The following is a 16100-nucleotide window of genomic DNA, read 5'->3' on the forward strand; positions in this document are numbered from 1 at the left end:
TTGAAGGCAATATCATTTCAATGTGCAACAGGAGGGGATGCCATTCACACAGAATAAAACAAAATGGTGCCCCTGAAATTGTGTAACATGGCTGCCTTGCTTGAGAGAAGGACCACATATTTTTTTTATCAATCAGCAATGTCTTAATCGAGCACATATAATATGCCGTGTACTACACTCAGCCTGGACAGAGTTGTTCATTACTGCCTACAGGGAAGAATCCAGAAGAAGAGAGAACTTCAATGGCAGAGGGAGACAGTTTGTAGACTATTTACCTAGAGGAGATGGAAGGAAGGGATAAGAGCATGGCTATTCCCTGGGGCCAGAAAAACAAAAGGATCTTCTCAGAGACAGTAGAGAAGGAAAGAAGAAATGAAGGATGGATTAAAAATGGCTATTTAGGTGGCTGTGATCTGTTCAGTCAACTGATCTGAGGGCTTAAGGATAGTAAAGTTCTAACACGGTTAGGTATTAATAATTACTGGGCAGAATTGTAAGGTAGGAGGCCCAGGACAGCTTTCATGGTGGGAGACAGACCTTGGACACGAAGCACCCCAGAAGACATGCTGCATTGGAGGGCCAGCTCTCCCTGGTTTGGCAGTAGGAGAGGAGGTACTATTTATAGAGTAAGCACAAACACCTTGCAGTTATTCCTGCTCCACCTCAGGCCATTCTAAAAGGCAAAGCTGCATTCGGGGAAAAAAAAAATTACAACAACAATAACAACCATGGCTTGGAACAGACAGAGAGCAAACGCAGGATGATGAAACTTACTGCTGGAATGACTGAGAAGACACTTCCAGAAAATTCCCCAGTCAGGCTTCACTGTCCAGAAATTCAGGAAGGCAAAGTTTTTTATTTCCCTCCACTCTGAGCACTGAAATCACTTAATGTTACTGTGCCTTTATTTCCCCAGTCCTGTGTGAGTAAAGCCTACTCTAGGGAAAGGAGAAGGAAGCTGCAACAAACATTTTCAATGATGTTCAATGGGTGCTTTTAGCTCCTTGGACAGTGTAAGGAGTACGTGAGTGTGGTGTGCAGTAGGTTTGGTGGGCTATTCCTTACTGCTCATTTTTCTTTCTTTTCTATCTTTGCCTTCTCTTGTTTATTTACTTATTTTAATTTTAATTTTTACAGATAAGGTCTTGCTCTGTGGCCCAGGCTGGAGTGCAGTGTTACAATCGTGACTCACTGCAGCCTCAAACTCCTGGGCTCAAGTGATCCTCCCACCTCAGCCTACCAAGTAGCTGGTACTGCAGGTTTGCACCACCATGTCTGGCTAATTTTTTTGTTTTTGTAGAGATTGGGGTCTTGTTATGTTGCCCAGGGTGGTCTCAAACACCTGGCTTCAAGCGATTCTCCTGCCTCAGCCTCCCAAAGTGCTGGGATTACAAGCGCTAGCCACAACACCTGGCCAAATCTTTGTCTTCTCTTAGTGACAGGCACAAACTTAAAGCACAAACCAGGTACCATCGCCTTGACTGAAAGCTTAGGGAAAGGTTAGCATCCCTTTCCTGGAGCTGAAACCAATAGTACCCCTGAATTTAACCTAGAAGGAGAGAGATCTTCACAAATAATAAAAAGGAGAAGATGAAACATCTTTTCTTCTAATGTTTGTAGCTTATTCTGGCTTTTCCCAAGGGGAATCTTTGACTCTTAGAGGTAGCTCTTATTCAACTCTGGGCCTGAGTCCATAAGCAAGTCCGGTAAAAACTGGACTTCTTCTTTGAACAAGTTGCAGCCTCTTGCTAGGCAGCCAGTAGAGTACAGGACCACACCACTTTGAAAAGCAATAGTGCAAGTTCATATTTCATAGCCAAGTGCATTGAGGCATTCAGTTTTCATTCCAGGTCATTCCAGAAGAAAGCGTTTTCGTCTCATCTTTCATTGCACTGTAAATCTTGTCACTGCTCTCATCTCCTTCCTCTTCTTTTCTTGGTATCTGTGACCTCAGGACCTATCCTGTGATCTTTGAGCTCCTCTAATATAGGGTGGATTTCTCAGTCCCCACCCTAGACATCAGGGTGGTCCCCAGGAAAATTAGGAAGAACAGGCAAGACATGGATTACTTCATGTTTCCAAGCCTCACTTTCCTCAGTGGTAAAGTGGAAAAAATAATATTTGACTGCAGAGAATTGTCATGGAGATTAATTCATATAAAGCATTTCTCTATAAAAATGTGATTTTAGCTAATATTAGTATTCACTATTTTCAAGGTAAACTTAAGTCTGGACATTTATAATATTTTATAAGGCTTGTACTTGACATTTCAAGATGCCCTAGAAGACTAAAGAAATACAAAAATTCTTTTTTTAAAAGCAAGTTAAATTTTTTTTTCTTGGATTTCAAGTGACAAGGACACCGGAAGCATGCTTCTAGATTGTGCAGGTTTTATGTCTACAAAGGACATATTTGTGATGAATATTCCATTTCTTCAAAAGTGAGTTAGACTTGACATGCACTTGAGAAACTGAACTTGAGTCAACTGTCTGGATTTAATTTTTATCATAAATAGTAAGCAGTGATGAAATATTTATCTAAGGAATATTTTGTAAAATACTAAGATTCAGGATAATTATTCCCTTGAACATCTTCCTCCTTCTGAAGAGGATATGTAAATACCATCACAAAACTAGTGGAGGGAATAATTTGATTTTCTTCTTTGTGGGTCTAGATGGGTTTTATAAAATCCCAAGAAAGCCTTTGCACAATCAGCCACAGTGATGATGGTATATACAATTGAGACTAAGCAGATTATTTTAATAAAAATAGCAGCAACTACTACCATTAATTATTGAGTATGTGCAGGTGCTTTGCAAATATGATGTTCTCCAGTCCTCAGAATAACTACAAGTGCTAGGCATTGTTATCCCCATTTTACAGACAAAGAATCTAAAGCTCAGAAAACTGAAGAAACAATGGCACACGGCTAGTAAGTGTTAGAGCTAGGATTTTAATCCATCTGCCTGGCTCCTACACTTCACTCTTTCTTTCCACAAAATTATATTCGTAAAGATCACCATAGGATTTTGTTATTGTGAGAAAATCTTTCTCAAAAGAGATATTTAATAAGCAAGACTTCAACATGGAAGATGTCTCACTCAGCATTTTGGGGCAATAGGAACCCAGTGTGGGTAACTTTCTTGAAGAAGTACATACTGATACTACACCCATAAAAATATGCTTTCTTGATCACTTTACACCTTTACCTGGAGAGTGGCACACCTGGGCACATCTGAGAAGAGAACAGCTACTAGGACACATTAGTTTCCTGTTATTACTGATTCTAAGGATACTTCTGGACTGGGCATGGTGGCTCACGCCTACAATCCCAGCACTTTGGGAGGCCGAGGCGGGTGGATCACAAGGTCAGGCATTCAAGACAAGCCTGGCCAACATGGTGATACCCTGTCCCTACTACAAATACAAATAAATAAATAAATAAATAAAATAACTGGGCATGGTGTCACGCGCCTGTAATCCCAGCTACTCAGGAGGCTGAGGTAGGAGAATTACTTGAACCCAGGAGGTGGAGGTTGCAGTGAGCTGAGATCGCACCACTGCTCTTCAGCCTGGGTGACAGAACAAGACTCCGTCTCAGAAGGAAAAAAAAAAGATACTTCTGAAATTGTCTTTATCTGGGACACAGGTGTGGTACAAATAGTAACATCTGCTTTGCACCCTGGTTCTAACACTGTCCTTCAGCGTCGGGACTTGCATTTTATATTGATAAACCAGCAGTTTTCTAACTTAAGTCATCAGATTGTTGTTTTGTGTTTTAATATACAGATTCCTGGACTTCAGTCTCAGAGATTTGGAATCAAAAGGTCTTAGGCATGACTTAGGAATGTATAGTTTTTAAAAGCTTAATGATTCTGATAACCAGCTAGGTTTTGGAATTACTAGGTAGTATATTGTGTGAGACCTACCGATGTCAAAGTGATTTCTTTAATAGACTATTGCTGGTATTTTGTTTTGTTTTGTTTTAATTCACTGAAGTCATCACTGCAGGTTACTAAAAATGTACAATGTTTATATTTATATAGATACACAATGAAATTATAAATGAATGTGTATATATTAAAAATCATATATGTGGACCACATGTTCTCACTTATAAGTGGGAACTGAACAATGAGATAACATGGACGCAGGGAGGAGAACAACACACACTGGGGCCTGGTGGGAGGTGGGGTCGGGGAAGGAGAGCATTAGGAAAAATAACTAATGCATGCTAGGATTGATACCTCGGTGACAGGTTGATAGGTGCAGCAAACCACCATGGCACACATTTACCTATGTAACAAACCTGCACATCCTGCATATGCACCCTGGAACTTAAAATAAAAATAAAATAGTATGTGTGGTACATGTGCAAGATATGCAGGTTTGTTACATAGGTAAATATGTGACATGCGGGTTGATTGTACAAATTATTTCATCACCCAAGTGTTAAGCTGTTAAACCTAGTATACATCAATTATTTTTTCTGATTCTCTCCCACCTGCCATCCTTCACCCACTGATAGGTCCCAGTATGGGTTGTTTCCTTTTATGTGTCTGTGTGTTCTCATCATTTAGCTCCCACTTATAAGTGAGAACATGCAGAATCTGGTTTTTCTATTCCTGCATAAGTTTGCTACGAATAATGCCCTCCAGCTCCATCCATGTCCTTGCAAAGGACATGCTCTTATTCTTTTTTGTGGCTGCATGGTATTCTGTGGTGTATACATACTACATTTTCTTTATCCAGTCTATCATTGATGGGGATTTAGGTTGATTCCATGTCTTTGCTATTGTGAATAGTGCCACAGTGAACCTACACATGCATGTGTCTTTATAATAGAACAGTTTATACTCCTTTGGGCATGTGCCCAGTAATGGGATTGCGAGATTGAATGGTAATTCTGTCTTTAGGTCTTTAAGGAATCACCACACTGCCTTCCACAATGGTTGAACTAGTTTACACTCCCACCAATAGTGTAAAAGCATTCCTTTTCTTCCACAACTTCACCAGCATCTGTCTTTGTTTTGTTTTGTTTTGTTTTTAACTTTTTAATAATAGGCATTCTGACTGGTGTGAGATGACATCTCATTGGGGTTTTGATTTGCATTTCTTTAATGATTAGTGATGTTGAGCTTTTTTTTATATATGATTGTTGGCTGCATGTATGTCTTCTTTTGAGAAATGTCTGTTCATATCCTTTGCCTACTTTTTAATGGAGTTTTTTTTTTTTTTCCTTGTAAGTTTGTTTAAGTCCCTTAGAGATGCTGGATATTAGGTCTTTGTCAGATGCATAGTTTGCAAAATTTTTCTCCCATTCTGTAAGTTGTCTTTTTATTCTGTTGATAGTTTCTTTTGCTGTACAGAAGCTCTTTAGTATAATTAGAGCCCGTTTGTCAATTTTTGCTTTTGTTGCAGTTGTTTTTGGCAGCTTTGTCATGAAATCTTTGCCCATGCTTATGTCCTGAATGGTATTGCCTAGGTTGTCTTCCAGAGTTTTTATAGTTTTGGGTTTTACATTTAAGTTTTTAATCCATCTTGAGTTAATATTTGTATAATATGGTATAAGGAAAGGGTCCAGTTTCAATCTTCTTCATATAGTTGGCCAGTTATCCCAGCACCATTTATTGAAAATGGAGTCATTTCCCCATTGCTTGTTTTTGTCAGGTTTCTCAAAGATCAGATAGTTATTGGTGTGTGGTCTTATTTCTGGGTTCTCTCTTCTGCTCCATTGGTCTATGTGTCTGCTCTTGTACCAGTATCATGTTCTTTTGGTTACCGTACCTCTGTAGTACAGTTTGAAGTCATGAAGTGTGACGCCTCCAGCTTTGTTCTTTTTGCTTAGGATTGCCTTGGCTATAAGAATGAGATAGTTCCTTTTAAGCAACATGGATGGATCCAGAGGCCATTATCCTGGGTAAACTAACACAGGAATAGAAAACCAAATACCACATAGTCTCACTTATAAGTGGGAGCTAAACATTGAGTACATGTGGACACAAAGAAGGGAACAATGGACACTGGGACCTACTTGAGGGTAGAGGGAGAGAGGAGAAGGATCAAAAAACTACATATTAGGTACTATGCTTATTACCTGGGTAGCAAAATAATCTATACAACAGACCCCTGTGATATGCAATTTACCTGTATAACAAACCAGGGTAGCAAAATAATCTATACAACAGACCCCTGTGATATGCAATTTACCTGTATAACAAACCAGCACATGTACCCCTGAACCTAAAAAAAAATTTAAAAATAAATGAATAAATAAATGAAATAAAAATAGTATATGTGTATATATAACATATAAATAGATGTATATGTTTATCTGTGCATATATACATATACATTTTTAGTGTGTGTGTGTGCAAGTTTGTGTTACTGAAAATTTCCCCATGTGACCCAACACAAGGATTGATCCTGGATCTCTAGCCTGGGACAGTGTTTGCAGGGTGTGTGGCTTCTAGTTGCTTGGCCTCTTAATCTGGTGGTTGGTCTTAATCCTTTGCTGCAAGTAGCAGCCTTATTTCTTATGGCTAGCTGCCACACTAGTCTGCTTACAGAAGTCCAGAGCATGCCACAGGGTTGAAATGGTGCAACAGGGGTTTCTTCAAGAAGCATTTCTCTAACCCTGACTGCTTGAGCCTGGCCCCTTTCAACAAATTCATCTGTTGCCAGCTGCTTACAGACCCCACTCTACCCGAGGGTATAGCGTCAGTTGAATGACCTTAATGATTGGCCAGAATCTTAAGGTTAGTATCATGACCTACCATTGTCTGCTTCAAAGAATGAATGAATGAAGAATATTATAATTGAGTCGCTAGTTCTAAGCAGTATTTCTGCTGGCTACAGAAACAAGTATTCTCCCTTCTGACTTGATTTTCAATTGCAACAGTATTTATGGACAGGTCAGTTTTTGAGAGACCATGGGCATAGTACCTACAAACTACAAACTTTTAAAGAGCCTACCGAAAAATGTTTAGAAACTTGAAAAAAAGCACATATATTTGTTCTATAGTATGGAAAAGAAAACTGCAAAAATGGAAATTGAGAAGTGTTTAATTAAATGTCTATATAAAAATATGCTTTGCCAATTTCAGCCATAGTTAAATTTAGTGTTTATTCAAATATTAGTGATTTTGAAAGCAGATTGTGGGTTAGGTATACTTTTGCTGATAAATCATAGCCAACCATAACTTAATAAGTTGCTCATTGGTAAATGTTTTTAAAAGCAAATTATAAAAATCCTTTCAAGTTTTTATAGCAAGAATTATTTTTAATGTGGACTATGGGTGCATATTAATATTTTGAGGTAGGAATATTAAAAAGGAAAAATGCCTAGAGCTATTCATGTTATTTTAAAAAATCCCTGTCTGTGGGTGACTGATTTCATGCATTTTAAAAAAAAGTTAGCCTAAGTGAATTCACGTATTATGCTTATTGTTTAACCTTCTATTTCCTAATATTCACTGTACATTGCTTAATTAAATGTTCTGCTGTTTGTTTGTTTGTTTTTGAGACAGAGTCTCACTCTGTCTCCCAGGCTGGAGTGCAGTGGTGTGATCTTGGCTCACTGCAACCTCCACCTCCTGGCTTCAAGCGATTCTCCTGCCTCGGCCATTTGAGAATCTGGGCTTACAGGTGTGAGCTACCATGCCCGGCTAGTTTTTGTATTTTTAGTAGAGATGGGGCTTCGCCATGTTGGTCAGGCTGGTCCCGAACCCCTCAGTGATCCACCCTCCTCGGCCTCCCAAAGTGCTAGGATTACAGGCATGAGCCACCGCACCTGGCCAAGTGTTCTGTTTTATATGAGGATGCTTAATCCCTAAACACACATCTTCTTAGATTAGCTCCCTGGTGTAAAATGGAAAATTTATACATATAGAAAGGTTTGGGGACATGCAAGCACTTTTTTAGCTGTCAGTAGTTGAAGATCATTCAATGAGCTCTGATTATAGTTAAGCTGAATGACAAAGCTAGAATTTGCCCATTAATTTACCCTACAAAATGCAGATACCTTACAAAATTTTTCTTTTCACCAAGTTTATTGCTTTTATATAAAAAGCTTCTGCTACTGCTGCTCACCCTGAAATGAAGATGTGAGAAGAAGGGCCTGAACTCTGCCTTTTTAAGAGTTGACTGGCTTGCCAGTGAGAGCTGTAACATGCAGTGGTGTGTGAACAGGGAGACTCATGCCATGGACCCAACCATTCTGATTACTTGACTTAAATTCCACCTCTTCTGTGAAAATGTCTCTGTCCCCAAGCCTGGGTTAGGTGCGCTTCCTACATGTTCTCATTGGAACTCTATAGTCTCTCAGTATAACACATTGTTGGTTTCTTTTCATTGTTTGACTATCCTCAAAACTGTAAACTCTTAGAAGAGGGGCTGTCTTGTTCATCATTGTTTACCTAGAGCCTAGCAGAATCCCTAGCATGTGCTACCTGTACAGATATTTCTGGATAATATGACAAATGCAAGGCTTGCAAATGAAAACTCTTTCAAAGGTAGGTTTACTGGTGTCATTTAAGAGTTTAAAAATAAAACTATTTTGAGATGGAAAATGTGAAGATCTTTAATTTTCTAGGGTTAAGAAGAAATTTTAGGAAAAATGGCTTTGTGTTTTTGAAATGGTGTTAAGGCTAATATCCTTTTAGTTATCACAATTTATAAGAAAAATTTAATTTGAGACAATGCAAACAGATAACTTACAGTAATGTTAAAAACACTTTTGTTCTTGGTTGGGTGCAGTAGTTCATGCCTGTAATCCCAGCACTTTGGGAGGCCAAGGCAGATGGATCACTTAAGGTCAGGAGTTCAAGACCCGCCTGACCAACATGGTGAAATCCTGTCTCTACAAAAAAAATACAAAAATTAGCTGGGTGCGGTGGTGCATGTCTGTAATACCAGCCACTCAGGAGACCGAGGCAGGAGAATTTCTTGAACCTGGGAGGCGGAAATTGCCGTGAGCTGAGATTGTATCGCTGCACTCCAGCCTGAGCAACAGAGTGAGTGAGACTCCATCTCAAAAAACAGAAACAAAAACAAAACCCACCTTTATTCTTGAACAAATTTGTTCTTTGTTCTTGAACCATTGTATCTAAAAGTGTTTAGTTGTTCATGAAAAAAAGTGCCAGAATAAAATGCATTGTAGTTGATGCTGTTGGTGCCCTGATTGGATCCCTTTTACCTGGCAGGTGAACTACATCACTAGCTGCTATGGTGCTGACTGATAACAACTCATAATTGTCCCCTTCTCCAGAAAATTGCCCTTGGAAATGTTACCTTGGCCCTCAGTCAATGACTAACTGATTTGGTTCATAGACTCTTACTGTGAGTCAACTCTGATGTGTAATTCACACTCCAGAGCTCCCCATGGGATCAGGCAGAAGTTTAGATAACTCACTACTCTACCTAACCTCTTCCCTGCCCCTACCCAACTTCCTTCACTACCTTACGGGTTTCTTCCAAGAACACTCCTGCAATAAGTCAAATACACAAGGATCTGGGTCTGCTTCTAGGATCCTAACCCTAAGCTTTTACTAAAATGAAATTTCAGCTTCTGAGAGTAGGATGACTCCTGATGTCTTTTCGACATGCTTGCAGAGGGTTCAAGAGCAAGGAGAATGACACCAGCATTCCCCTCACCCTATACATTTCCAGACACATTCTACTTGTGATTCACGCTTACTTATTCAACATGATAAGTAGAGGAGTCTCAATTTTACTCAAATTAAGTATTTATTAGTGCAGTACTTTTTTTTTTTTTTTGACATGGAGTCTTGCTTTGTCACCCACTGGAATGCAATGGTGCAATCTTGGCTCACTGCAACCTCCACCTCCCAGGTCCAAGTGATTCTCGTGCCTCAGCCTCCCAAGTAGCTGGGATTACAGGCATGAGCCACCACACCTGGCTAAGTTTTGTATTTTTAGTAGAGACAGGGTTTCACCATGTTGGCCAGGCTGGTCTCGAACTCCTGACCTCAGGTCATCTGCCCACCTCAGTCTCCCAAAGTGCTGGGATTACAGGCATGAGCCACTGCAGCTGGTCACGTGCAGTACCTATTTTGTGTCAGCAATGTTTTAAGAAAGTTTTAGGAATGTAGCAGTGAATAAAACATAATTTTCTGCCCTCAAAAGAAGGAGAGAAAGAAGAAATTCCAACTTTTGAGGATACTCTTTAGGTAGAACTTAAAGCAAACAAACGTCTTATCCAGTCTCTGCTTTATTTATTTATTTTTTGAGAAAGGGTCTCACTCTATCACCCAGACTGGAGTGTAGTGGTGTGATCACAGCTCACTGAAGTTTCAACCTTCTGGGCTCAAGCAATCCTCCAGAGTAGCTGGGACTACAGGCGCAAGCCACCATACGGAGTTATTTTCTTTTTGATTTTAATTTTTTTTTTTTTTTTTTTTGTAGAGATAGGGGTGTCTCTATGTTGCCCAGGCTAGTCTTGAACTCCTGGCTCAAGTGATTCTTTTGCCTCAACCTCCCAACATGCTGGGATTACAGGAGTGAGCCACCACACCCAGCTACAGCCTCCACTTTTGGTTTGATCACACTGAAGCACTAGCCCTTTCACCAAATTAAGCTCATATGTAGGAGCAACATTTCATTCATCCTTCCAGATGATATGCACATCATGTCCATAAATCAAGTGAATTCAAACCCCTTCACAAGAGTACCCTTCCAGTGTCATAGATGAGAACACTGACAGATTGTTTTTTAAACTCCTTCTCATCTGATTGGGAGAGGGGAATAAATGTGTTATTTCCTGCTGTTCTTCCTTGGAACAATGCAATTTTCTGCAGTTTCTTTTCTGCAGCTTGCCTCCTTCTGTGGAAAAGTTTCCCCTCACTTGTTTTTGGAATGTTTCCCCTCTGGACACAGCCTGGCAGTGACTCGGGGAGAACTCCTGCAGTAACACTGCAGTTTTGGTTGCTGGGCGATTGCGTTGGCCACAGGTCCTCTGTGGGCTCACACATGCGTGCATGTTCACTCCCTATCCAGTGCTGGAAGAGTTTTAAAGCAGGAAGTAAAAGATGACTTTTTGAAAATGTCTCCTTAAGTTAGTGAATATGTGCCCAGGGTCCATTTTTCTAAGAACTTCATCTCAGAAATAAGAATATATTATTATAAACTTATTTGAAAAAATTAGTTAGGTTTTCTTTCAACTCCCTCTTGGCCCCAGGTTTTCTCACTTGTAGTATGAAGGAGTTGAAATGGATGAGTTCTAATGTCCTGTTCATCCATCACATATTTTGATTGATGTTTGTCCTTCTTCCTGGACATGCTACATTTAAACTCCATTTAAAATAATTTATTGACTGGGTGCAATGCTCATGCCTTTGATCCCAGCATTTTGGAGAGTTAAGGCGTGCAGATTACTTGAGCCTAGGAGTCTGAGACCAGCCTGAGCAATGTGACAAAACCCCATCTCTACAAAACATACAAAAATTAGTATGTTTTGGCTGTGTCCCCACCCAAATCTCATCTTAAATTGTAGCTCCAATAATTCCCACATGTCATGAGAGGGACGCAGTGGGAGGTAATTGAATCATAGGGGTGGCATAGTAGCACATGGCTATAGTCCCAGCCACGTGGGAGGCTGAGGTGGGTGAATCACTTGCACCCAGGAGGTCAAGGCAAAGGTGAGTCATGATTGTGCCACTGCACTCCAGCCTGGGTGGCAGAGTAAGACTGTCTTAAAAAAAATAAAATAAAAGAGTTTATTTCAACTGATATCAGCATTAATTTTTATTGTTTAGTTAGCAGGTCTAAGGACCTGTGTATGTGTGTGTAATGTAATCTGTATCAGGGTTTATCAACACTAATATTTTTGGCTGAAGTGAAAGAATATAAGTAGTAGTAAAAATAAAAATACTAACTTATGCATCAGGATTGGACAGCAATTATAATAAACAACCCTAAAATCTCAGTGGTTTAATGCAATAAAATGAAATAGAATGAAAGTTGATTACTTGTTCACAATCCAGAGCTGTCAGCAAGGGTGGGTGGAGGAGTGGTGGATAGGGAGTCTCTGCCCCACACAGTCATTTAGGAACTCAGGGTCTTTTCATCTTGGAACACTCTTACCTTCAACCTTTGGGCTTTAAGTTTGCTCCAGAGTGAGAAAATAAAGCACAGAATCACCCACTGGAAATTTTTATGAGCTAAAACTCATACTAGCCCCCTGAAACTAGCCCCTTTTCAGTGGCCAGACCTCAGCCATGTGGCTCCAGCGTAATTGCAGAGAGAGTGCAAAACAGCTAAGCAATGTGCCTAGGCAGGAAAGGAAAATCACAAATATTGGTGAGCCCATGCATCCTCTGCCTTATCTGGTTTCTGACTCGCTAGCATTCTGAGGTTGAGAGTGTGGCGAAGGGCCTTACTGACCAGTGTTTCTCCTCCACACTCATCCTACCCCGGTGTATTATTCTTCTCATGCTGCTAATAAAGACATACCCGAGACTGGGTAATTTATAAAGGAAAGAGGTTTAACTGACTTAGAGTTTCACATGGCTGGGGAAACCTCACAATCATGGCAGAAGGCAAAGGAGGAGGAAAGTGATGTCTTAAATGACAGCAGGCAAGAGAGCATGTGCAGGCGAACTCCATTTATAAAACCATCAGATCTCGTGAGACTTGTTCACTATCATGAGAATATCATGGGAAAGACTCACCCCTATGATTCAATTACCTCCCACCATGTCCCTCTCATGACATGTGGGAATTATTGGAGCTACAATTTAAGATGAGATTTGGGTGGGGACACAGCCAAACCATATCACCCTGCCTTGGCACCACCTCTCACACTCTCCTAACTCGCACACCATTTCCTCTCCCTCAGCCTTATCATTGCTGTCTTTCATTTGACACCTTGAGGTAGGGAGACATAATGTGAGTCTGGACAGACCTAAAAGATGCATTTTCTGCTGGGCACAGTGGCTCATGCCTGTAATCCCAGCACTTTGGGAGGCTGAGGCAGGCGGATCACCTGAGGTCGGGAGATTGAGACGAGTCTGACCAACATAGAAAAACCCCATTCTACTAAAAATACAAAATTTGCTGGGCGTGGTGGCTCATGTCTGTCATCCCAGCTACTTCGGAGGCTGAGGCAGGAGAATCGCTTGAGCCTGGGAGGGGGAGGTTGCGGTGAGCTGAGGTTGCGCCATTGCACTCCAGCCTGGGCAACAAGAACAAAACTCTGTCTCAAAAAAGAAAAAAAACAAAAAGGATGGATTTTCGTGGTAAAATAAGTGGAAAAGACGGCTCACTGGAAAAGTGGCAAGAATGTCAGAAAGGGAGTTGGGAGAGTCTGCAAAGATGCCAGGAGAGGTTTGAGTTAGTTTGAGATGGAAAATAATTATTCCAATGGGACATCAATTCCGTGGTGAAAATTCAGCTTCTCCTTGTAGTAACAGGTAGTGTTTGGAAAAATATTTTATGAAATTTTATGAATATGATAAAATTTAGATTGAAGATTCTCCCTTAAATTAACTGCTTTGGAAAGGCCAGCATTCAAAATTAAGAGCTATAAACATTTAGGAGTAAGTCATCCCAGCTCTTACAGTTTTTTTAACACTTAACATAAAAAAAACACATATACATATATATTCTGTAATTTAGGAAGACGTTTTTATAAAGAACATCACTTGCTTTCTGCCTTAAATCCTTCCACCAGGGAATGAGGCGCAAACACGTGCTCATTTGTAAGCCCACAGTAAATCTGTCCAGTAGTCAAAGCTCAGTCATTGCCACAGGAAATCCTCCCAAATCTTCTCCAGCTTACTCGTGAAGTTGCAGACTTTCAGATATTGCAGTACTCCTAATGAAAGACAGATCCCTCTGATAGAGATTCCCTGCCCAAGACTCTCTTAGGTCATGAAAGACACTAATTCATCTTTTCATCTGCTCATTAATGACCAAGAATGGATCCTCTTCGCATTTGCTATGCTTAGTTTAGTAAAAGCACTTTTTGGAAGCAAGTTCCTGTTTAAGTTTGTAAGTGGCATTTCTTACACCTAAAATTCTTGCACTGAACAATTTAATGGCGCCAACAGACACAAACACCTTGCCAAAAACAATTTCCATGAAGAGTTTAAAGGCAGTGAATCCTTGGTAGTCCAGAGCAAGCAGCAGGACTCGACCCCCAAACGTGAAAAGGAGTTAGATGAGCCCATTCTGAAAGCCATGTAAAGTATCTGCTTAGCTGACACACTGTGTTTCTTTTCACCAGGGCTTTCCAGGAAAGGATGGATCCTCGGGACCTCCAGGACCACCAGGGCCAATAGTAAGCCTTTCCAGAAACTGCTGGAACACACTCTGTTTTAAAGCATTTCATTTCCTTTGAGAGGTTTTCTCTTGCCAGATCTTTTACTCAGCAACCACCTTCACTATAGTGTAACAACTCATCCCTTGGTAGAGAATTCTTCTTAAAACTTTTTAGAAAGATAATGTATCCCTATTGCCCGACTATTCTATCTCAGAGTCATTTTGCCAGAAGATCACCTGCATTGATTTAGCTTTTATTAAATCACAAGTAAGGCTTGAATTTGAAAGAACCACACCTGACATATAGTGAGGAGACTAAAAAAAAGTCTTCCCTCCATTTTGGGCAATTGGGAACAGGAATGAGGTCCCGGTGATGAGGGGGAGGGAAGCTATCATGGTGTGTATTTGTTACGCTTGCTTAAAAGTTGGCTGTCATTGATGAGAATGTGTGATTCCTGACTTTGTTCCATTTTCCTACCTCTCTTCTAGGGCATCCCTGGGGCCCCTGGAGTCCCAGGAATCACAGGAAGCATGGGACCACAAGGCGCCCTGGGACCACCCGTGAGTATGCAGCCGTAGTTGCTCAGAATGAATGCCCAGTCATCACGTTTATTTATGTGTTTAAATTTACCAGCCTCTCTGCTAGTCAGAAATGTTTATTCAGCACTGTTCTCTATGGAAATTCATAAAGGAAATCAAAAAAGCTTCTAGGATAAAGATGAAGATCAGATTGTGCATATGTCATGGCTAAAGATAAATGGTCCTAACAGGGAATAATCTGTCATGCTTTTGCTTATGTTTCTGTTGCTTGCTATTCTGCATTTGGCTAAGTAAGCTCAATATCATCTCTCCAGAGGTTGGGCACAACAGCTATGTGTTAATCAAGCAGGGTTCCCAAAGGGAAAAATACAAAGCTTGGGAAATTCAAGGTTTAATGAACGTAAGATTAGATTTTTGTCTTCTAAATTCTACAAGACAGAATTTCCCATTAAAACACACACTCACACATAAGTGAGAGGTGTTATAAGTGAAAACATAAGGAACAGAACTCTTTAACTCTGATTTTTGTTCTTCTAGTCTGTTAGGTTGGTGTTTAAATGTGATCAGTGGGAGGGGAAGGGATAAGGTGGAAGAAAAACAAATGAACACATCTGGGCCTGTTTCTTCATCTGTAAAATGAGGTCATTGTATTACACGGCCTCTGGGGACATGCTTGGCATCTTCTGGTGACATGCAAGTTGTTCCTTCTAGGTTTAGATGTTAGTCAGCATTCTGATATTTATCTGTGAATTGCTAAGCCTGCATCTATAAACTAAAACATTGAAAAATGCAAAGATGTGTACGACTGCAAACGCACTAAGAATGTGTGCAGCAGTGAAATCCGATGGATGAGGATGGAAGCATCTAGTGAATTAGATTCCTGTTACCACTTAACAAATTGCCACAATCTCAGTGGCTTAAAACAACACAAATTTGTTATCTTACAGTTCCGCAGGTCAGCAGTCTGGCGCAGATCTCACTGAGTTAAAGGGAAGGTGTCGGTATTTCCTTTCCGGAGGCTAGAGGAGAGAATCTCTTTCCTGGCCTTTTCTAGCTGCTAAAGGCCTCCCATAGTCCTTGGCTCATGGTCTGCCTGCATCTGCAAAGGCAGCAATGTTGCGTCTCTCTGGCCTTTTTCTGCCATAGTCACTTCTCTCTGACCACAGCCAGGAAAGGTTCTCTTCAGGACCTATGTGATTACATTCAGGCTAATCATAGATGATCTCCCTAGATAACTCCCAAATCCTCAACTAAGTCACATTTGCAAATTCCCTTTTGCC

The 16100-nt window shown here is 40.4% G+C and overlaps 1 protein-coding gene across 3 annotated transcripts in view; it reads left to right on the forward strand.

Annotated features, from left to right (window-relative positions):
• COL14A1 (collagen type XIV alpha 1 chain) overlaps positions 1–16100 on the forward strand; it is a 251894-nt gene that overhangs the window by 195091 nt on the left and 40703 nt on the right. For all 3 annotated transcript variants that reach the window (XM_008001445.3, XM_008001446.3, XM_008001447.3), the window contains exons 41-42: positions 14246–14299; positions 14770–14841. In XM_008001445.3, the coding sequence (XP_007999636.3) occupies positions 14246–14299; positions 14770–14841 (126 nt within the window). The remainder of the gene's footprint in view (positions 1–14245; positions 14300–14769; positions 14842–16100) is intronic.

The sequence above is a fragment of the Chlorocebus sabaeus genome, chromosome 8, assembly GCF_047675955.1.
Source record: "Chlorocebus sabaeus isolate Y175 chromosome 8, mChlSab1.0.hap1, whole genome shotgun sequence".
In the NCBI taxonomy this organism is placed as follows: domain Eukaryota; kingdom Metazoa; phylum Chordata; class Mammalia; order Primates; family Cercopithecidae; genus Chlorocebus; species Chlorocebus sabaeus.